This window comes from Aspergillus aculeatus (assembly GCF_001890905.1).
Source record: "Aspergillus aculeatus ATCC 16872 unplaced genomic scaffold ASPACscaffold_11, whole genome shotgun sequence".
NCBI lineage: Eukaryota > Fungi > Ascomycota > Eurotiomycetes > Eurotiales > Aspergillaceae > Aspergillus > Aspergillus aculeatus.
The window spans coordinates 271,469-292,629 of record NW_017962986.1 but is presented as its reverse complement, the minus strand read 5'-3'; the positions used below and the strand labels follow the sequence as shown (position 1 = coordinate 292,629).

General features: G+C 53.2%; 6 protein-coding genes across 6 annotated transcripts; 2 read left to right on the top strand and 4 right to left on the bottom strand.

The window, feature by feature from the left end:
* Window positions 1-458: 458 nt before the first annotated feature.
* On the bottom strand, window positions 459-1,739 carry btgE (putative cell wall glucanase (Scw11); the record flags this gene model as incomplete). Its single annotated transcript, XM_020199814.1, has 1 exon — window positions 459-1,739. A coding segment is annotated over one exon (1,281 nt), but the record flags the coding sequence as incomplete, so codon positions are not given.
* Window positions 1,740-2,209: 470 nt separating this feature from the next.
* On the bottom strand, window positions 2,210-2,955 carry ASPACDRAFT_1871745 (uncharacterized protein; the record flags this gene model as incomplete). The annotated part of the gene is made up of 3 exons (XM_020197976.1): window positions 2,210-2,538; window positions 2,770-2,846; window positions 2,908-2,955. Coding segments are annotated over 3 exons (323 nt in total), but the record flags the coding sequence as incomplete, so codon positions are not given.
* A 3,130-nt stretch (window positions 2,956-6,085) lies between these two features.
* Window positions 6,086-6,492, top strand: ASPACDRAFT_44765 (uncharacterized protein; the record flags this gene model as incomplete). The annotated part of the gene is made up of 3 exons (XM_020201478.1): window positions 6,086-6,172; window positions 6,262-6,389; window positions 6,456-6,492. 3 exons carry the CDS (start codon window positions 6,086-6,088, stop codon window positions 6,490-6,492), a joined length of 252 nt encoding a protein of 83 aa, XP_020054598.1.
* A 1,019-nt stretch (window positions 6,493-7,511) lies between these two features.
* Window positions 7,512-8,075, bottom strand: ASPACDRAFT_44764 (uncharacterized protein; the record flags this gene model as incomplete). The annotated part of the gene is made up of 3 exons (XM_020201477.1): window positions 7,512-7,529; window positions 7,586-7,663; window positions 7,980-8,075. 3 exons carry the CDS (start codon window positions 8,073-8,075, stop codon window positions 7,512-7,514), a joined length of 192 nt encoding a protein of 63 aa, XP_020054597.1.
* Window positions 8,076-9,929: 1,854 nt separating this feature from the next.
* chs3 (putative chitin synthase activator (Chs3)) lies at window positions 9,930-12,134 on the bottom strand (the record flags this gene model as incomplete). Its single annotated transcript, XM_020202714.1, has 3 exons — window positions 9,930-9,961; window positions 10,016-10,237; window positions 10,295-12,134. 3 exons carry the CDS (start codon window positions 12,132-12,134, stop codon window positions 9,930-9,932), a joined length of 2,094 nt encoding a protein of 697 aa, XP_020054596.1.
* A 4,730-nt stretch (window positions 12,135-16,864) lies between these two features.
* chsF (chitin synthase CHS3) lies at window positions 16,865-21,014 on the top strand. The gene is made up of 3 exons (XM_020196490.1): window positions 16,865-19,484; window positions 19,551-20,356; window positions 20,462-21,014. The coding sequence occupies exons 1-3, from the start codon at window positions 17,092-17,094 to the stop codon at window positions 20,533-20,535; spliced, it is 3,273 nt and encodes a 1,090-aa protein (XP_020054595.1). The 5' UTR covers window positions 16,865-17,091; the 3' UTR covers window positions 20,536-21,014.
* The last annotated feature ends 147 nt before the right edge of the window (window positions 21,015-21,161 follow it).

Below are 21,161 nucleotides of genomic sequence, written 5' to 3'. Positions count from 1 at the left end.
TCTCGGTGGAACCGATCCATGCACCTTGACCTGAAAATGTCATCCCGCTGCACAATGACCACACCACACAACCCACAAAAGCGAGCCCCCGTCCAAGCTACCAAGGGCCCAATCGTCGAATTACTTCACGTCACCATGTCTACCACTACAACAAATCTCTACCAACGTTGTCCGACAGACTTCATCGTGAATCCGTAATGAAATTAGCATATACAACTCTGAAATGGAAGAAAGGCGGATGCACCCGGTGAGTAGACACATTGATCAGAAGTCGGTCAGAAAGAAAATGATATCTACTACAAATTGGTCCAAGTGTACGAAGAAGGGAAAAAGGTTGACAGTCCGATCGTATGTCATGCTGCACCCGCAACGATGGACCCACGAGAAAAGGAAATAAAACTCCAAGCCAAATCAAATCAACACATGGCCTTTAACTGTACAGATCCAGCTCCAGATGCTTAGAACTGGTCAATGCAACCCCAGTACTGCTCGACGTCGAACTCGCCAGGGCTCTTCCACAGGTCGTTGGCGTACGAGAAGAAGACGGAGTCGCCACCGACGGCCTCACGGATGGCCTTGATGGCAGTAGCCTGCTCGGAGGCACCGGGGACGGCCGCACCGTTGGCGTTACCCTGGCTCGGCCAGCCGGTCTCCAGGTTGATGATGCTCAAGCCAGAGCAGATCGTCTTCAGGAGAGCGAACTCAGAGCTGGCAAAGGTACCGGCCTCCTCGGCGGTGGTGTCGGCGTTGAAGAAGGGGTGGATGTTGGCACCAAGGATGTCCACGGCGTCGCACAGGTAGCTGGCGCCGTACTCCTGCCAGATGTCGACGGGCTCGGTGGTGGTGACCTGGCCAGTGTAGCCGGCGGCGGCGAAGGTGCTCTTGCAGGAGGTGATGAAGCTGGCAAGCGAGCTGGCATCGGTGTATCCGGAGGAGACGGCCTCGTTACCGGCCACGATCAGGCTGACCAGCTCCCACTTACCCCACTCGGTGATGGCGGTGACCTGGCTCTCAGCACCCGAGGTACCGGTGCTGGAGATGTAGATACCGAGGATCAGCTTGAGACCGAGCTCCTCAGCAAGCTCGCCAATGACCTCGAGGGTGTTGCAGTCCGTGGAGTAGAGACGGATGTGGGTGAAGCCCTTGCCGGCGATGGTCTTGATGTCCGAAGTCATGGTGGCAGTGGACTTGCAGCCGTTGTCGTTGGTGTAAGGGGTGTAGGTCATACCCATCAGGCCGGTAGCGCTGACACCAGTGGCGGCGGCGCTGGAAGAGCTGGCAGCAGCGCTGGAGACAGTGCTGGCCTTGACGCTGCTGGAGGTAGCGGGGGCGGCAGTGGTGGCAGGGACGACCGTGGTGGTAGCAGCGGCAGCGGAGGGGGTGGTCACGGCAACAGCAGCAGAGCTGGTGGAGCCGCTGAAGGGGCAAGTGTAGGTGTAGTCAGTGACGGTGACGGTGACGACCTCGGCGGTGTGGGAGTAGACGCCAGGGGTGACGGTGGACACGGCGGGGTAGGTCACGACAGCGCTGGAGGGGACATAGGTGGTGGTGGGGGCGATGGTGTAGGTACCAGCGGCGGGGCAGTAGTAGGTGGTGTGCTCAATGACGCTGGTGACGGTGGTGCCCGAGGGCTTGACGGTGGCATAGGGGCAGACGATGGTGGTCGAGGTCTCGACAACGGTGGTTACACCACCGATGGTGTGAGTGCCGCTAGCCAGAGTGGTGACGGCAGGAGTGACAACCTCGGTGGTTTCGCTGACAGTCACAGTGGACGCAGGGATGGTGTAGACACCAGTCGAGGCGAAGGTGGTGACATCAGGAGTGGGCAGCACCACGGCGCTGGAGGTGGGAACGGCAGCGGCGGGAGTCGAGGTGGTCTCAACAGCAGCGGCGGCCGAGGTAGTCTCAACAACAGCAGCGGGGGTCGAGGTGGTCTCAACGGCAGGAACGCCGGTAGCACCGGTAGCGCCAGTCACGCCAGTGGCCTCAACACCCTCGGGGGTGGTGGTAGAAGCCTCACCGGGGGAGCCTCCAGCGGGGACGGTAGCTGCCGACTCACCAGGAGTAGCAACGACAGTCACAGTGGTGTAGCTGGTGGAGTGGAGGGTGGTGACGACCTCGGAGACGACGGTCTCGGTGGCAGTAGAGACGGGCACAACTGGAAGAGGTTAGATGACTCACTTCACCAGAGCAAGAGGCAGAAACTCACGGGTAGGAGTTCCCCAGACGGTGACGACCTCGGTGGTACAGCCGCAGGTCTCCTCGGAGGCGGAGGAAGCACCGGCCTGCACGGCACGACGCTGGTGGAAGGGCTCGTGGGCATGGCGACGGTGAGCGCCGTCAGCCAGAGCCGTACCGACGAGGGCGGCGGCCGCGGTAGCAAGGAAAGCACCCTTCATTTTGCGAGGATGAAATGGTTGATGAGGTGATTTTGGTGATGTTCCGAATCCGGTAATCGCAATGAGGGCCCGCTGAAAGAGTGAAGCGGTGGTCAATGAATGTGGGTAGGGAAGGAGAGAACTGGAAGCACGTTGGCCTCTAGTATATTGTCAGGTCCGACCCTTGGGAAAGGAAAACAATTCGAGACACGCTCGAGGGATGAAGGAGAGAACAGGTGAGAGGAGGAGGAAGAGGAAGAAGAAGGGAAAGAAGAGGGAGAAAAGAGGGAAGAAGTAAGAAGATGAACGGGCGATGGGGCGGTAGAAAAGAAAGCAAAATCGATGGTGGCGCCCCTGGAGACAGACGGGATGGCTGGTGATTGGCACTAACCGATGCAGGTTCTGGGCCAAAACGGCCCCAAATGTGGACAAGAACTGAAATGACAGAAAGAGGAAAGAGGATAGCAAGTGAGCAAGACAAATCCACCAAGATTCACAAAAGGGGGGCGGTGTGTGTAACTTCTTTCAGGGCTGCCAGGCACTGCCGGACCACGATTGGTGGCGGGTTTCACGATAGACTCGGATGGAGGGGAAGGGTTAGGGGGGGGATAAGATGTGGGGGCAAGCATAAATAGGTCCTGTACACAATTAGGGATCTAGAAGGGTTGCGAAGTTGGTTATTATGGGACTCTCTCGGCCAACCTCCTGTGTATGCATGGTGCAGGACTGTTTGGGACTGCTATACGACTTCGCTAGTAGCTGCAGTGCTTGGAGGTTGAAGCAAACAGTCTATCTATTAAGGTACTGACTGGTATACAGTGTAGGTCCATACAATAGTTGACTGCTCAAGTGGAACAGTAAGAAAACTCTAAACCGAACTACACCAACACCCATTTTCTATGAACAACAAAACAGCGCAGTAAATGACCCCGGCTGGAACAACTCCAGGAAGATCACTGATGCTATCGAAGAATAGAGTTGAGAGAATCAACTTAGCTGCCCTGATAGTATCTGATGGTATGTAACTTACTGTACTATCTGATTCGACCTTCAAGTCTCCTATCAGTGCTATACCACAGTAGTGATGGATCACATCTCAACCATGAATAATGAGTTGGTGTGTTTTCGCGGGCTGCAAGGAACAGGAAACTTTTGCTGATGACGCTTTCCTCGATCGGGCAATTTGGCGGGGCTCTTTCCCTCAGCCCTGGAGCCAGCCATTGGATGCATCAACTGCTTAATTTCCGGCCCTCCACCCAACAGGCCAATGAATGCGATGGACAGTCAGCCTAAGAGGGGCCGTGAGATTTCAGGAGGTTTTCATTTGGGCCTCCAAGACTGGATGAAACCGCTGGCCCAGAAAAGAGGCAAAGACACTATGCCAGGTGCCTGGAAATAGCAACACAACACAGCAAAGCAACACAGCACCTTCAACACCGTAGTGATAGATTTCATCCCATCCGCTCGGCTACATTCATGGCGTTTGCCTAGAGACTTGGTATACGGGAAGGATATATCATCTCGAGTTAATTCGAAATCCTGGACTCCAAGCCGCTCGCCCCCTGAAAATTTTACTGAGGTATAACTTTGCTCCAACACACAGCCAATAATTGTCAATAGAGTCAACACTCATGGTGATCGGTGCTCCGGCAGGTGAATCTAGCGTGCAGGGCAGCTTAAACACAATGCCGATCCCCATCACCACCTTCTGGCCCTCCCTCGGCTTCGAGGACCATGTTGATTTCGCACTGGTGGAGTAGACTGCTGCAGCCCATCGCAACGGTGACAGCTGGAGGTTACCCAGCAGCAGCCGAACAACCGAAGCCACGGCGGCGAAAGAGGGAGTGTGGTGTGTCAGAGTCGCCTCCTCGTGCCCTTCGTTCCTAGGGTCTTAGGGGAAGGGGCTTTAGTCTACCCCAGACGATCCGGAGAATGGAATTGCATCTGATCGGTCCCTCAGCTCAGCCTCCGCCTCCGCCTCAGGGATTGCCACCTAGCATATACGTAGTATACCAGCAGTTCGAGGTACAAGAACCCTCGACATGCTCTCGAGTTTTTTACCACCTTTTTTTTTTTTCTTTTGTCGAGGATGTCGACGATCACTGCTCATTTCCTTCTTTTGATCAACACCCGTCAGCCCGGTCTGGACCGAGTCAGTGCTGGTCCTCCACTGCGGACCGAGGTGCCCCTGATTGAGCTTGGCTTGAGTCTGTTGCTGGCAGAAGAGCGAAGTTGAACGGATTCGCCAATACGCGAAATCAATAGTTCGGGTTGGGTGTGAGACACGGTGGCAGCCAAGTCTACGTGGGTTACCCCTGATTCAGTGAGAGGCAAGTTATAAAGGATGCGAGAGGGATCCTGGGGGCGTGACTGTCATGCGCACCGCCAGTGCTATTCAGAGAATTTTCGGTTGGGGCGCAGCAGATTGGGGCGCAGAGTACTCCGCTCCGTAGTGCTGACGGGGATTGGATTCTGGAAGATTCTCACCGGCTGGCGGAGCGGATGCTGATGCTGGTGCCTGAGGCCATAGGTCTGCGTGCTTTAAGTGCACGGAGTCAACAAGAATGAAGTCGCAGTCGCAGTCATACTGTACCTTATATAGCAGAACTACTCAAATATGAGTACCTAGGTAGCTAGGCTATAAATCTGCTGGAGTAGACATTGTGATTACCGCCCAGTGGTTGGCCAGTGACCTGATCGCCAGCAACAAACATGGCCTGACTCAACACCACCACCGCCATCGCCATCGCAACTACCACCTCAGCACAATAAACACTTCCGGTCTACGGAGTGCTCAGTGGAGAGGAAAAAAACCCCAAACCTTCAAAATATATATTTCCTACCCTCAAGTGACCTAGGAAGCACAGAAAACCGCCGACCCAAACTCCCGGGACCCCATCGTACGACCCCAGCCAGACCGTCCCATCACCACCACATCTCACCATTCCGATCATGCCATACCCACATCGACCACAACCACAACCACAACAACCACATGGACCGAGCATACGGTGCCCATGCACACCGCATAGCCAATCCAGCCACCGCCACGAGTAGGCTTCAGCAAACCAAACCAATCTCACCAATCCCACGCACCCCATTGGTGCAATCCACCCATGTCAACCCGACATCCCATACATTCGTGCACCCACGCATTCTCAGCCTCGTGATACCTGGCAGTCCACGATTCCTACCCCGGACAAACCTCACCAGCCCCAACCGGCTCCTTACCGGTTCAACCTGGGAAACATCCATAAGGTCCATAAGGTGACCTCACCCGGAACAGAACCTCCGACCTGCTCCTTCCAACCGCTCACCTCGACAACATGGCCCAAAAATCGAACCACCCTCATACTACACTCGTATCTCAAGCCCAGTCCCACGGGAACTGCACCATCCGGGTTGCGCTTTCGCTTTCCACCGGATGAGACGATATCAAAAGTATACCACAGAGTAGAGTAGAATAGTAGACCCAACCCGAGACAGTAGTATATAACCATTGAACCAGATCCCGAGTCCCCTCCCCCCTCAGCATCAAGCAAAGCATAGCAAAGCATTCGGGAGTTGGATTCAAGTCAACACCCCAAGTATACTCTACATCCAATCAAGAATCACCAACCACTACATTCTATACATTACCTTCTTCAGACGATCAATCACTACATCCCACACACTTCCTAAAGAAGCAAAGAACCAGCCAACTCAAAATGACGAACACAACCACCACAACCTCCAAATCCCGCCTGCAGAACGACTTCGGCGCCGATCTCTGGGTCAAGGATCGGCCTAAACATGTTCGTTTTGTCCGCCCTTTCATCCCCCAAACCCAGACCCTCAAAAACCCCCACCCTGAACGGAATACTGACAAGCGATGGGCGTGCAGCACGCAACAGCAGGCCGAGGCCTCTTCGCGGGGCTGCAGGACACGAAGCGCTACAATGTCGACTCCGGGTGGGCGAAGCGCAGCACCGCCGACTCGTCGCAGGGGCTGTTTGGGTTGTTGTGGAGTCGGTATGTTTTCTTTCGGTCCCTTGAAGGTGTAGTTGATGGCTGAGCTAATCGTACGGTTGTCGATAGGTTCACGGGGGGTTCGTACCGGCCTCCGACGGATTAGATGATTCAGGTCCTGAGATTGGACTGGGGGAAGGCATGATGGTTATGCTTATGGTTTCGCTTTATTGTATATTCTTATGTGTATGTTTGCGTGGGTGTTGGAGGTTAGGGATTTAATTCATCGCTTTATATTATCGTCGAGTTGCTTCATTCTTGTCGACATCGAATTGAGGTTAGATCTTCTATTGATAGATATGCGTATAATCAGGTGGGTATGATCGATCAGCTAAAGATTCGCTTGAGGGAGGGGGTCACTTATCAGGTATGCTGTGGTATATGTATGTATAGATTTGGGGGATCTGTGCTGAATATCGGATCTACCCTTATCTATACCTCGTGCTGGCAAGCAGCACGGTAGCCCTATGACTATCAGTAGCACTCCCTACTTCTCCACTTGACAATGCAGGAAGGGGACTCAGGATATGAAACTAGAAGGAATTTCTGCAAAAAAGATCGAGATTTGACAGACCTACAAATAACAAAACTCATATGGGGTCAATAATTGTCTAACGCACGCTGTGGAGCTGAGTTCAACCCAGCACAAGCTATTCCTCAACCTGAACGAAGGCAGATATCACCCAACCTCCTTCAGACGAGGGTCTCCCTGCTCTGTGAAGAGGAGAGAAGTCACCAAAGGATCCTCAAAACACAGCATTGAAATCTCTCCAAAAGCCTACAACTACAAACCGAACAACGCATAGATAAGCATGAGAATCGACGACCCCTAATTAATTGAGCGCTCCGCGAACCTCATCTCGCAAGCATGATTAGTTCCACTCCTTAGTCTGCTGTTGAATCCCCACAGTTCCATCCATTACCCATCCGCATGTCCATAGTCCTCAAACCTCCACAATTATTGCCCCAGCAGCAGGCAAATCTCAGGTCCATTCTTCATCCCAAACACCATGGACTGCAACCTCCTTTCGCACGATCCATGGCCCACGACCGAATAACCCAGCAACCAGCCCATTTCCCCACCCTCAGCCACGAACTGCGTCTCGACAACCACGACTCCCCAGATCAAGGACGGTGGCACCGCTACAACTCCGTCAGTCTCTACCCAGCAATTCCCGAACCACCGAAAGACAACTCACATGATCAGCCCCGCAATACAAGGGAACGCAGCATCCCATGCCGCTCGTCGCGTTAGCAACGCACGCTCTGTCGTTCAGCTGCGGCTCATGTCAGTACATCCTCCATACAATTCTTACGAGCATTGTGGACAAGCAGGGGAGGGCGGGGATTCGCATCACAATGAAGCTGGAAGGCCTCCGTGAGAGAATCAGGCTGGGGCGGATGGTCTTGACCTCCAGAGAAAGCCCATCCGGATAGATCTCATCCAGTACCCAGAACCCATTCTCTCAATCGGACCCCGGGTATAGAATGAGGTACAACCCCAACCCCAAGCCCCCTTCCTTCCCCTTCCCCCCCATTCCACCACAGAAAAAAGCAAAGCAGTAGCAACAAGCCAAAGAAGAAGAAACGCACCCCAATGCACGAGAGCTCGATATTGAACATCCCATTCTCCGCGGGACGGGCGGCCGTCAACGAGGCGAGGAGGGCGACGACAGCGAGGAAACGCATTTTGTTATTGAATTGTGATAAAGTCTGGAAGCTTCGGTTCGGATGGGTGAGGTATGGAAATGGAATCTGCAAGAGAGCAAGAGTTTAGTTAGCAAGCACGCACTACACCCAGTGCCCCTAACCCGTAATCCAAGCAAAATCTTCGACGCCAACCACCGAACCCCAACCATGAGGATGAAAGTGCAAACAAAGTTCCTGGCACATACCAATGCTATCAATCAATAGTCAATAGTCAACCGTCGATGATCACTTCCCGCCGGTATGGGGATAACAAAAACGTGGGAAGGTCAAACCGTAACAAAGAATGTGGAAAGGAGAGATGGAAATGAAATCGAGAACGGGAAAAATGCGACTGATCTAGGTTCAGATAGGGATAAAACACAATGACGCGCCCCTCCGGAGGAAAACCTAACGTTCTTATGAAGGTGTGTCTGCCCGTAGATCCCTTCCCTCCTGTTTGAGGAGTAGGTGGAGTGGCCTTGGCTTTTTATTTAGGACGTGTGGGAAGTTTCCGGTCGGGTTACTTTTTTTTGTTGTGGAGGGATTGGATTTATTTTTGGAAATACTCTTCACATTACACACTGAATCCGTGGGAATTGTAGTGCTGTAGGTGTTGGGAAAGTAGCCGGTAACTTAGAGGTTAGCTACTCACAACGACAACAGCAGCAGCAGCAGCAGCAGCAGCAGCAGCAAACCCGTGAAACAGTAATCGGCGGGATCGGCGCGGGAATCCCTGCGGAGGGAAGGTGTGGATCGGCAGGGGAGGAGCCCAGAATGAAGAGGAGGGGGCGGGAAAGAGGGGCGACTGGCAGTGTTTCCTGCCTCCAGTCTTACTCGAGTATTCCGTATTCCAGTTTCCCTTAAAGCAGGGCAACTCGGGCACCGCGAGTGACAGGCAACCTCCCCCACCCCGACGACCGACTCCAAACTTCGTTACTTTCGTTCTCCATCAGACACTCAGAGTGAGATCGTCATGTCCAAAGCCCAATAGTTTCCCTGCTTGCTGCGCTTGGCGGGTACACTAGCGACGAAACGGTGCTGCAGGATGGCTGAGTGTCCGGTTGAACATTGCACGTATGAGTAGGTACTGTACTCGTTGATTACTGAGCAGCAGCGTGTTTTGGTTTCAAGGGGCTGAAGCATTATCTATCCCCTGACATGTACGCAGTACCTACATCATATATCATATCGTCATTATCCTGACATTCGGTTGAGGCTTGATCTCATCTCAATCTATTTCAACTTCATAAGATACATCATGCTATTAGTGCCGTAGGTGGAGTACGGTCGCTTGGCTCTCTCCTATCCACCAGACAGTAAGTTCACCTGTCGATCGCAATGGTTACCCAAGCGAACAGATCATCGTGCTACTATTCAGGAGGCAGATGCCCCGTGTATAGTGTATGAAGCTCCCTACTACGGAGTACTCCCATGCCACTCACTATCTTTAGTCGGTCAGATGCTCTGTGTACTGAGTCAATGTCCCCGCTACTTCCATGTTACCATCCGCCCACAAAGAATCAACTCGCCGGTGCATGTGAAGAGTCAATTCGCCGTATATCTCGAACCCCACAGATCAACTGCCGGACTCAACACACAAAAGCTCATGCTGGTACAAATGTGGAACCCGACTATGCATACATACACCAAAACTCATCCCAAATATACAAGCTCATGATTGGTCAAGTGTGTCCAAAAGTCAGTGCAAGTGCTGTGCTGCTGTGCTATGTAGAATGCCAATTCCCTCTGGTATAAAAAAATGTAACCAAGAATCAAGAAACAAAAACTGGGCTAAATGGTCACGCATGTGGTGGAAGGACTGTAGAAGTCGCCAGACATCTCGCGCACGCACAATCAAAAAATGCTGAAGCGTTTCGATTTACCCTCTATATCCCGATCAGTCTCACTTCATTCGAACATCAAACCACCAAACTACTTACCGGTCTTCCCACTCGACTTCTTGCCCTTCCCCGCATCCGCAGCCCCTTGCCCTGGTGCAACCCCATCGGCCGCCGCTCGAATAGTCGCTAGCCGGTTCTTCGCCCGCTCATCGCCTTGCTCGGCCGCCTTGACGTACCATACATTGGCTTGCAGCGGGTCGCGTCGACAGCCAATGCCCGTCTCCGTAAAATACCCAATGGCATATTGAGCTTTCACCAGGCCTGTCAAACATAAAGGGTCAGCATCGGAACAAACCACTCCAAAGCGAATCGACTTACCGGATTCGGCAGCACGTTTGGCCCATTCGTACGCCTCCTCCTCGTCCTTCTCGAGGACAGGCTCAGCTCCAATCAGATACCAAGCACAAAGAGCCATCATGGCCAAAGGATGGCCCCCCTGTGCCGCACCCGTGTAGAAATGAATCGACAAAGCCGGGTCGCGCGGACAATCCAACCTGCCGTGCTCGTATGCATCTCCCAGGCGATAGCTGGCCTCCACATGCCCCAGGTCCGCCGACTTGGTGAACAGTTGCGCGGCGTACGACGGATCCAGAAACACGTCGTCGCCGTAGCCTGTTTCATGCAGCAATCCGAGCTCATACGGACCGGAATTGTACTGCTCGTCCGCGGACTCGGCCGCACGCTTCAACCACTTGATCCCCTCGCGGTACCGTTTGCCGAGACCCATGTCGCCCGCAAGACATGCCTTGGACATTCGAAGCATAGCACCCGGATGGTTCTTAGAGGCTGCTTGCCGATAGAACTGTTGCGCCCGGGCAGCCTCCACCCGAGTTCCCCAGCCAAACTCAAAACACAGGGCCGCCCGATAGCATGCCTCGACGTGTCCGTGTTTGCTGGCGGCCACAAACAGCGGGAATGCTCGGTCATAATCCTCCTTGCCCTTGCTGAACAATCCTGACGCGTATCCGTCCGCGATGTAGTATTGCGCAAATGGGTAGCTACGATCAGAAAGCCGCTGGAGGATCGACTTCGCTTCTTTCAGCAATCCACCCCGAGTGATCTCTGCAGCTTTACGTCCGTACACGGCAGATGCATCGCCTCCAAGCCCATCCGGTGGCATGTCCAGCGCGGCATTGACCATGAACAGGGCAAACTCATACTGGACGGCCGGATCGTCCGTTTTCTTGACATTGGCCAGGTACATGTCGAACGTTTGCTTGTGGCTCAGCAGCGAAGCATTGTTGCCGATTGCTGATTGCAGCTGGGAGTTCCCGAACTGTACGGGGGCCGGACCAGGTTGCGGGTAGTGGCTGTTGAGCTGATCGACAAAAGACAGTGGCCGAATGTCGGGTGATGCAACAGACTCTCTTGAGGATGATCGGCCCTGAAGGTATGGGGATAGGTGAGGGGACCGATGGCGTCCTTCGCCGACGCTGGACGTGAAGGAGTACGTCGACCGCGGTCGGGGCCTGGCGCTCAAATAGCCGTTCGTGCCCGAGACGTTCTCCCCGGATCCAGTGGCCGAGGACTGTGAAGGGACCTCATAGGGACGGTGGTGATAGTGCAAGGGCTCGTAGACCTCGGGCGTCTCTGCGCTGCTATCCAGACTTTCCCGGGGCGACACATGCTCATTCTCTTTCGGAGCCGCTTGGTCGACGGATGAGGAGCTGGTAGTTGCAAGGCTGTCGGGTTGTTCTCGGGAGTTGGGGTCGACCACAGACCACGAGCCACTGCTCCTGGGCGTGTGGCCGTAGACTAACGGCCGCGGAGCCTGATATAGTTCTCCCTCACGTGGAGGTGCATCGTCGGTATCCTTCCCGTGCGTCGGGGATTTTTCTGCAAGTGCCAAGTCGGAAAAGGCAGCGCCCGTAAGTGACAAAGCATATTCGTCGTCGTGGAAATTCTGAACCGGCTGGTCTACCTCGCCATGGATCCGCACTCTCGGAACTTGCACAGGCTGATGTGTCTCTCCATCGGTCGCTAGCGATCGAGACGGGGGCGATTGTTCGCGCGTGGAAACCATTTTCAACTGATGATGCGAGCTGGGACGTCGGGGAGTTTCGTGACGCGACGAGAGAAAGGGCGGGGATGAACGGAGATAGACCGGAGGAGGGGAAGGCAGCGGCTGAGAATACCTACTGGCCTCCGTGCTCGCCATTGGAGCAACTCCTCACTAATCGGGGGTATACGTAATCCTCCGAGTTGAATTCTGCAACTTGTTGAGCTGGATTGCAGGATCTAAGCGTGGCAGACTGGCAGAGTCTAGACGTTGGACATGTAGGCAGCCATGGAGCAGGTTAAGAAAGTCGAGGGTAATATTCTGGAGCGACTGATGGGATGCAAGGACAACGTCAACGAGAGATGGGATGTGCACCGGTTATCAGGCGAACAGGGACTGGGAGGATGTGGAGAATCTGGAGACGATGGGTCAATGAGAGGACGAAAATCGGGGGGTCCACCGGGTAGGATAGACAGGCTTACCTAGTCAAATCTGTTGAAGGAACCGTGGTGATGATCGGTACTTCCGAGAGTTCATTCCGCCTGAAACAAAAACGAGAGGAGATTCGCTAAGGGCCAACGAGAGTCAGGGACTTGGGGGGAGACACAAACGACAGTGACACCGCTAGAAGGGAAAAGAGAGAGAGAGAGAGAGGCGGGGAAGAAAGAGTTGTGGTGCGGTGATGAGAAAAAGAGAGGAAATGGCGAGAAGGGACGGACGGACCACAGAAGAGAGAGACTAGACTAGTCAGTTGGCAGTCATTCTGTATTCACAGTATGTACTCATAGTAACAGAACAGTACAAAACACAGTGGTTTCTTTTTTGTCTTTTGACTCTTTTTGGTGCCGGTGGCCCCTCAAAACTTACTAGTAAGCTCAGCTACTAAGCCCCTCTAAGGTTAGTCAGTAGTTCGTCAGTGGCTTTAGTGGCTCGGATTAAAAATAGCGCCGGAGAGGCGTTGGGAACATTACGAGCTGCTGCTGCTGCTGCTGCTGCACGCACTGCCAAGGTACTGTGTATGTTTCACTCTTTCACTCCAGGCTTCCGTCCCCCCTCTCCCTATCCGGGGTATTCCCATTTAATATCTGGTCTCGCTGCAGTTCAACCGAGATTGAACGCTGATGATTCAAGCCGCGTCACCGGTGCCCTTTTGTTGCTGTTCATCCATGCCTACAGGCGAATGAGATGGCTGCTTAGCAGACAAACCGATGCTGTTGTCGCCATGACTCTGACTTCCAAACGAGATTCTAGCACCTGCCGAGCAGTTCGCGGCGTCAAAAAACCCACCACGTCAGCAACTATAAATACCTCGTAAAATGGTCGATATTAGGTCCATTGGACTACAGCCTATCATTGCATTCCTGCCAAGAGTGCCAATAACCGCTTCCTTTTCCCCACGGGGCATCGCGATTGCAAAGGATCCTCGGATGAACATCGCGCAGGCGCTTCTAGCCTTCCATCGAGCCTGATTCGCATCGCATTGACTTGGACAACTCTTTTAGCCTGTTCAACCGCGGGGTCATGAGATGCCACTCGGAAATGACTACTGCAGCTCAGCGCTAGACTACGGCGGCCACACTATCGCTAACAGTCATTATTCGCGACGGGTATAGTCAGCCGGGACACAAAGCCCTGACGATCCTGTCGGCTTGACCGTGATCCAGTACCTCTGTAGCGACTCTCCCGCTTGCCGGCTGCTTCCAGATTTGATCGCGACGACAAATCCTATTGGGTTGCTCCTGAGCACCATTTCCGTGAAACGACGAAGGTTGTCGAACCTGCTCTTCGGGTGGCTTCCGCCGCAGAGTGACTACATGTGTGTCATCGGCCAGGACGTATGTAAATCTAGCTGATTAGCTCATGACAACTGAAGGACCTGTTCCTGGGTAGGTTGCAGGTTACCCGGGGTGATCGGAGTAATCACGATTTCATCAGCGGCAACACATAGCTATTGAATGTTATACTTCCGCGCATCTCGTATCGCTAGCTGATCGGTCGACTCGCCCAAGTTGACGATGCCGACGCGATGGACCGACTCTTCAACAACACAATTTAAGTGTGTACTCATGCAATGCTTGTAACCCTTCGACAATGGCGCATTGGGCGTATTCATCGAGGCGGTGGGGCACAGTTCGCCCTGAAGCCATAGGAGACAGTCCCAAGGCATATTCACGCTGTCGAAGAAAGCTTCCGTTTGCGGTGCACACGAAGCGGTGTAGCAAACCCCGACGAGCAGAGTAGCAGAAGGGTACCAACGGCGCAGTAAAAGCCAAGAAAAAGTCAGTCTGCTGTGGTTTCTAGACGACAATCCGCACAGGTTGTCGGGCAGTAACCAGTTACTGGTGGGAGGGTCGTCGATTTAAGGATGACTGTCAAGTTGACATCATAACTGAAAGGGCTATAGGGTCGAGTCCAGATAACAGCTGATAACCACTCTCGATGCGCGTTGGTCGGTTTGCCGGGTGCTTTATCCCAGCACAGGGCCGAACGCCGACATGCAGGCCTGTCGTCGAAGATCAGGGTCCATCAGATGCGATGCTTAGGTGACCCATCACACTTGCAGCAGACGAATTGGTTCGGCCGGGGGTCGGGGCCTAGCCTTCGAGACTGGGTTGCGAGGAAGTATAAGTTGATGGATCCACACTAGCACTGACTGTTGGCTTGTAGACAATGAACAAGACCCCTCAGAGTAAATTCCTCCTCCTAGTGTTCATTAGCTTGATATTTCTTTGCCCTTCTCCCCCTTAATTTGAGACCTCTTATGCTCAAGCTGACTGTCAGCCCAACGAGAAGCCATCGGTAAAATTACCACTCCACGCACAGGCCACCCACGGACAACAGGCTCGTTGCTCTCGGTCTATCGAGCCAGGCAACCACTTTGCCTCCCATCGGGCGGAGCAAACGGTGAGCGACAGAGTATGACCTATCAGGTGTAACCAGGTACGATGAGACCATTTTTAACCAGCAAGACGTTCATCGATGGAGTCAACCGAAGAAACGGAGCCGAGAAAAAAACCTGAGAGTCACTGGACCCTGCGGGTAGGGTGTGGCGACGAGTCCACCCGATTCGCCCTCAAAAATAGAACGGTGCATGTGTATGGGTTCGGGTAGTTATGTACAGTACGTACTGTTTGTACGGAGTACTAAGTATGTACATTCTGAGACAATGTGTCATCGACCGACCGTAAGATCTGCAGGTTGACCGATGTTGACACGGTTGACACTAGCGCTTGAAGATAGTCTTGAGAGGGAATCAACTGAGAATTACTGGTAGAGTCAGTGCTGCTGGTTGTACTGGCTGATCAAGAAATGGTCGTTTACGGAGCCACTGCACTAGTAATTGTAGCGCAATTGAATGAATTGATGAGCTGATTATCTAACGAGGGGGCGGAGATTCATGTGCCAGGTGTGAAACCCACTAAGCTCGATTAAGCCCGGTGGTCAGTCCGGCCGGAGCACAAAACCCAATCAAGCCAGGGTCTTGCTCTCGACCTTGGATACCTCAGCTTGGACTGCATGCTTCTCCATTCTCTCTACCAGTCTCTGCCTGATTGTCTCATCAGAATTGAGAAGGGAAGGGATTCGGAGTGTGAGATCGATAGACTCTTAATCAACAGCATCATACTCAACTTATATCTCTTTCTGCAGATGCTCGTAACAATTTTCCATGGGTCGGTAAGATTCGCTGGTCTGGCTGATAGTTAACTTGTGAGCGGGGCACACACCTCAGGCCATCCATTGCCCCTAGCGACCGCCCGCAGCAGCACAGCACATGTACCGGAAGACTGTTTGTGTACAGTACTCCGTACGCAGGATTTATCTCATTTATCTCACTTGATGCCATAGGCCAGTCATCGTCATCCTTCAACCATCAATTTCCTCCTATTCTTATCCTTCTTCTTTCTTGTGGCATTATTCATAGTCTACATTCCTCCCATCATCTGTCACCGCCGCCTGCCATCTTTCTACCCCACCAGCATTCTTTCTTTCTCGCCTTCCTTCGCTGATCGGATGGGCCCGACTCGACTGGCTTGGCAACGATAAGAAACGGGTCCCCCGTGATCTTCTGGAGCAACGTGGGAAAGAGACCCGGCGTAATTATCAATATTTGGATACGGACGGTACCTTTGGTTGAACAATCTTGGGTTCCCGTATTCTCATTTCCTCTGCTAGCCTCTTAGTGATCTAGCCTACAGGGACTACCACCGCTAGTTGCTGGTTACTCCGCACTATCGCCCGCAGCGCCGTGGTTTCACCCATCTCCCCTTTCCTTTTCCACCACTTGCTCTTCATCCATTGCGCTCGCTCGGTCATCTCGCTCGTCTGCTCCAGTCGCTCGTTCCTTGGCAGCAAAATTCCGCCTGTTGGATCCGCGCTCGCTTTCTGTCCTGAAATCTCTCCCTCTTTCTCCACATTCATTCCTGGCTTGCTTGTCCACGGAGGATTTTCTGGCATCCAACCACGGAGCTGCCAGCAGCTGTATCCCGCCCCGCGCGCATCGTCTGCATTTCCAGCAAGAAGTGCCTCCTGCCTACGAGAAGGCGAAATTCAGACCAGATTGTTGCGAAAGGCCGTTCCTCACAACGGTTGTTCATGCTGAGGTGAAGGTGGGTGAGGTCTTTCCTTGATGCTATCTTATCATGTCTCCCCCCAACTGTCCGCATTTCACATGCAAACCACGCGCAAAACCAACATTTCGGAAATTCTACCCTGTTCGCACACATTCAAGGAATAACCTGCGCCTTTGCGACCGATGGCGACGAATCACTAATCTGAATTGAAACTCTCAGGCACTAGGGCCATGTCCTTACCTCAGCGTCCGGGGAAGGCTTCCCCGCGACGTGAAGAAACATTTGATTCGTATCGCGAATCTTCCCGGAGGCGCCACCGTACCCGCGAGTCGACAGGCCACCATGATCACGAAGACAGCTCCCCGTCGGGACATCGCCACCACCGGCACCATCGCTCACGCAGCTCCAGGAGACGAAGCGACGCGGATGTGGAGAGGGGCGACTGGGGGACAGACTCGAGGAATCGAAGGAGCTTCGTGAAACCGGAACGCACCCGAGTGGACCAGAACCATCCTCATTACCCCTATCGCCAGAAGTCGCAGACCATGCCGACCTACCCGTCCCAGACCGGGGACGAGCCCATGATGGGTCGCGAGCAGGAAGCGGACACAAATAGCTCGCGAAGCTCGGAATCGAAAGGGAAGACAGGTGTATACGTCACTCAGGGAAATGTCAATCAGCCAATGGAAAGGTCCCCCAAGAAACGTCGCATTAAGAAGAGAAGATCATCTCGCAGAATCAAGAAGAGGGCTGCTGCAGCAGAAAGAGAACGCCAGAAGGCGCTGGAGCAGGTCCGGCCACCCAGTCCCTGGACCACGTATTGCGCCATCATCACCTTTTGGGCCCCCGATTTTATCCTGAGGTGCTTCGGCATGCCGCAGAAGGCCCAGAGAAGCGCCTGGCGGGAGAAGATTGGGTTGATCAGCATCATCTTGCTGATTGGGGCATTCGTCGGTTTCCTCACTTTCGGTTTCACGGCCACCGTTTGCGGCACTCCCCCGACTCGGCTTAGGGTCAATGAAGTCAGTAGTAGCTACATGATCTTCCACGGTCAGGCATACGACTTGTCGCACTCGACGCACCCAGCGGCCGCGGGCATTCCAGCTGGGACTAACGTGCTTTGGGACCTATCGCATAAATACGGAGGCCAAGACGGTAGCTTCTTCTTTCAGGAGGTCAATGGGGAGTGCAAGGGCTTGATCACTCTTGCCGATGGATCTGATGTGCCGACAAACTCAGATGGCGACCTTGCGTGGTACTTCCCGTGTCATGCGTTCAACCAGGACGGTTCGTCCGAGCCGAACATGACGGAGTCTTACTACCTTGGCTGGGCCTGCCACACTTCCGGTTCGGCTCGTAAGTCGTTCTATAACTTGAAAAGCTCCGGTGACGTGTATTACACGTGGGAAGACACCAAGAATAAGAGCAGGAATCTTGCCGTCTACTCTGGCAATGTCTTGGATTTGGATCTTCTACGCTGGTTCAACACAACGCAAGTCAAATATCCGAAGAAATTTGATGAGCTTCGCGAGAACTCGGCCGTGCGCGGGGTTGATCTCACGTACTATCTGCAAACTGGCGAGGAGAAAAAGATCGGCAAGTGTTTGTCTCAGATCATCAAGGTCGGCAGCATCGACACTGACACGGTCGGCTGTATTGCTTCCAAGGTGGTGCTTTATGTATCACTTATCTTCATTCTTTCGATTGTTGTGGTGAAGTTCATCTTTGCTTTGCTTTTCCAGTGGTTTCTGGCCAAGCAGTATGCCCCAGCTCGGACTAGTATGGCAGCTGACTCCAAAACGCGGAACCAGCAAATCGAGGACTGGTCAAACGATATTTACCGCCCGGGACCACGAATCGCAGACCCGACTATGCTGGAACGGCCCGGTAAGAGGGCCAGCTTCTTGCCTACCACGTCTCGCTTCTCCAGTCCCTACACCGTGAGCAACGGGGGCAAGCAGAAATATCAATATGTGACGATGGCCAGTCAGAACTCGACCACCCGCTTGGTGCCCGGTGGGAGCAACTCCGTATATAGGCAGAACTACAACGAAAGCGGAGGTAGTTTGACGGCTGATGGTTCGCGCCATGCCAACTCAGCGAGTCGATCTAGCCTGGCACTTCAGGACTCTCGGTATTCAACTGCGATGCCGGAATCGGAGTCTGCTGGACTAGGTGGCTTCGTTCATGAAGCGGTCATCCCTCAGCCCCCTCCCGAGTGGCAGCCGTATGGTTTCCCCTTGGCTCATTCTTTATGTCTGGTGACTTGTTACTCGGAAGGTGAAGAGGGTATTCGCTCCACGCTGGACTCCATTGCCATGACCGACTATCCGAACAGCCACAAAACCATTATCGTGATCTGTGATGGAATGATTAAGGGTAAAGGCGAGGAGTTTTCCACTCCAGAGATTGTTCTGCGCATGATGCGTGATCCGATCGTCCCGATGGACGAGGTCCAGCCCTTCTCTTATGTTGCCGTGGCCACCGGATCTAAACGGCACAACATGGCCAAGGTCTACGCCGGCTTCTACGACTACGGCGTAAACTCGATCATTCCCGAGGAGAAGCAGCAGCGCGTGCCCATGATGATCGTCGTGAAATGTGGGACACCGGCGGAAGCTACTCAGTCCAAACCTGGTAACCGTGGTAAGAGAGATAGTCAGATCATTTTGATGTCTTTCTTGCAAAAGGTAATGTTCGATGAACGAATGACGGAACTGGAGTTTGAGATGTTTAATGGGCTTTGGCTGGTGACCGGAATTCCGCCGGACTTCTACGAGGTTCTTCTGTGTGTCGATGCAGACACCAAGGTGTTTCCGGACAGTCTGACGCACATGATCTCGGCGATGGTGAAAGATCCGGATGTTATGGGACTGTGTGGCGAGACGAAGATTGCCAACAAGACCGACAGTTGGGTGACGATGATTCAGGTGTTCGAGTATGCTTCTCTTCTTTTACTTACTTCTCTGTTCTTGTTGTGGGTGCAAACTAACCAACCATCTAGATACTTTGTGTCTCATCACCAGGCCAAGTCATTCGAGTCAGTCTTTGGTGGTGTGACCTGTCTTCCAGGATGTTTCTCGATGTATCGTATCAAAGCGCCCAAGGGCGGGCAAAATTACTGGGTTCCGATTCTCGCCAACCCGGATGTGGTCGAGCACTACTCAGAGAACGTCGTGGACACACTCCATAAGAAGAACCTGCTTCTCCTAGGTGAGGACCGCTATCTGTCGACACTCATGCTCCGAACCTTTCCCAAGCGCAAGCAGATCTTCGTGCCGCAGGCCGTGTGCAAGACCCAGGTGCCGGACAAGTTCATGGTGCTGCTCTCTCAGCGCCGGCGATGGATCAACAGTACCGTGCACAATCTGATGGAGTTGGTGTTGGTGCGCGACCTCTGCGGCACCTTCTGTTTCAGCATGCAGTTCGTCATTTTCATCGAGTTGGTGGGCACGCTCGTGCTGCCCGCCGCCATCGCCTTCACCTTTTACGTTGTGATCAACTCGATTGTCCACCGCCCCGTCCAGGTGTTGCCCTTGGTTCTGTTAGCTTTGATCCTGGGACTACCAGGTGTGTTGGTGGTGGTGACCGCCCACAGGATGGTGTACGTGCTGTGGATGTTGATCTACCTGCTGTCGCTGCCCGTGTGGAACTTCGTGCTGCCGACGTACTCGTATTGGAAGTTCGACGACTTCAGCTGGGGTGACACGCGGCAGACGGCGGGCGGCAAAGACAAGGGCCACGAGGCGGGCGAGGGCGAGTTTGACAGCAGTCAGATTACGATGAAAAGGTGGCGGGATTTCGAAAAAGGTGCGTACCAAAGCATAGCTTTTCGGCTTTAATCTCTTCTTCCGCCTTTCTCATTTCTTTCTTCAATACTTGCATGGAGCCTGTACTAACATTGATTCCGAATAGATCGTCGCCTCCGCATGCAAATGCAAGCCAGCTATCCTCCCTACCACCACCAGCATAAACCATACTCTGGGTAAATTAGTCGATGCTTGTTCGAGACGATTGTTTATTATATTGTATAGTTTTGCCTTGATTTGTTTTTTGTTTTGGGGGAAGATGGTAGCTCCCTCGGAAATAATGCGCAAGCGAAGTTCACTTCTATTTCTTGGATATAATCTTGATGTGGCAGATGTCATTAAGCCGAACGGGGTAGTGGACATAGGAGGGTAATGAGAGGGGAAGCGGCAGCGAGAGCTTGTGGGATGAGCTTGGTTGCGGGGCTGTAACTATATATCTTCACCAACCCAGTCCTGATGATTTATGAACTCGATTTTTGGTTTCTTATTTTGTCGTTTCATAGTATTGTTTGACTTGCTGGTTGATGGAGCTCAGCGGACTACGAGGATGTACAGTTGTCATTATCTTGAAGTGCTCACGCATACAGAGACCTATTACACAAACCGAGTTTAGTCCTGCTTGGTTCGTCCTTGATATCTCCAAATCACTCCGCTCCTGCAACCTCTCAGACCTCAAGCTACGACCGTAGATTTTTCACAAGAGGGCAAGAGGAACCACTCCGCCTCATGGGCAGTTACTCCCCGTTCGGATTATCTTGGATGCTACCAGCTACTTTCGACGCTGCTCTTCCCCCGGTGGTTCCTTC

What these genes read in the sequence shown, in the direction of transcription:
- chsF (XM_020196490.1), top strand. Translation starts at nt 17,092, where the DNA reads ATGCCGACCTACCCGTCCCAGACCGGGGACGAGCCCATGATGGGTCGC. An exon ending in ACGATGATTCAGGTGTTCGA is followed by an intron (nt 19,485 to 19,550) that starts GTATGCTTCTCT and finishes CCAACCATCTAG; the next exon opens with ATACTTTGTGTCTCATCACC. An exon ending in GTGGCGGGATTTCGAAAAAG is followed by an intron (nt 20,357 to 20,461) that starts GTGCGTACCAAA and finishes GATTCCGAATAG; the next exon opens with ATCGTCGCCTCCGCATGCAA.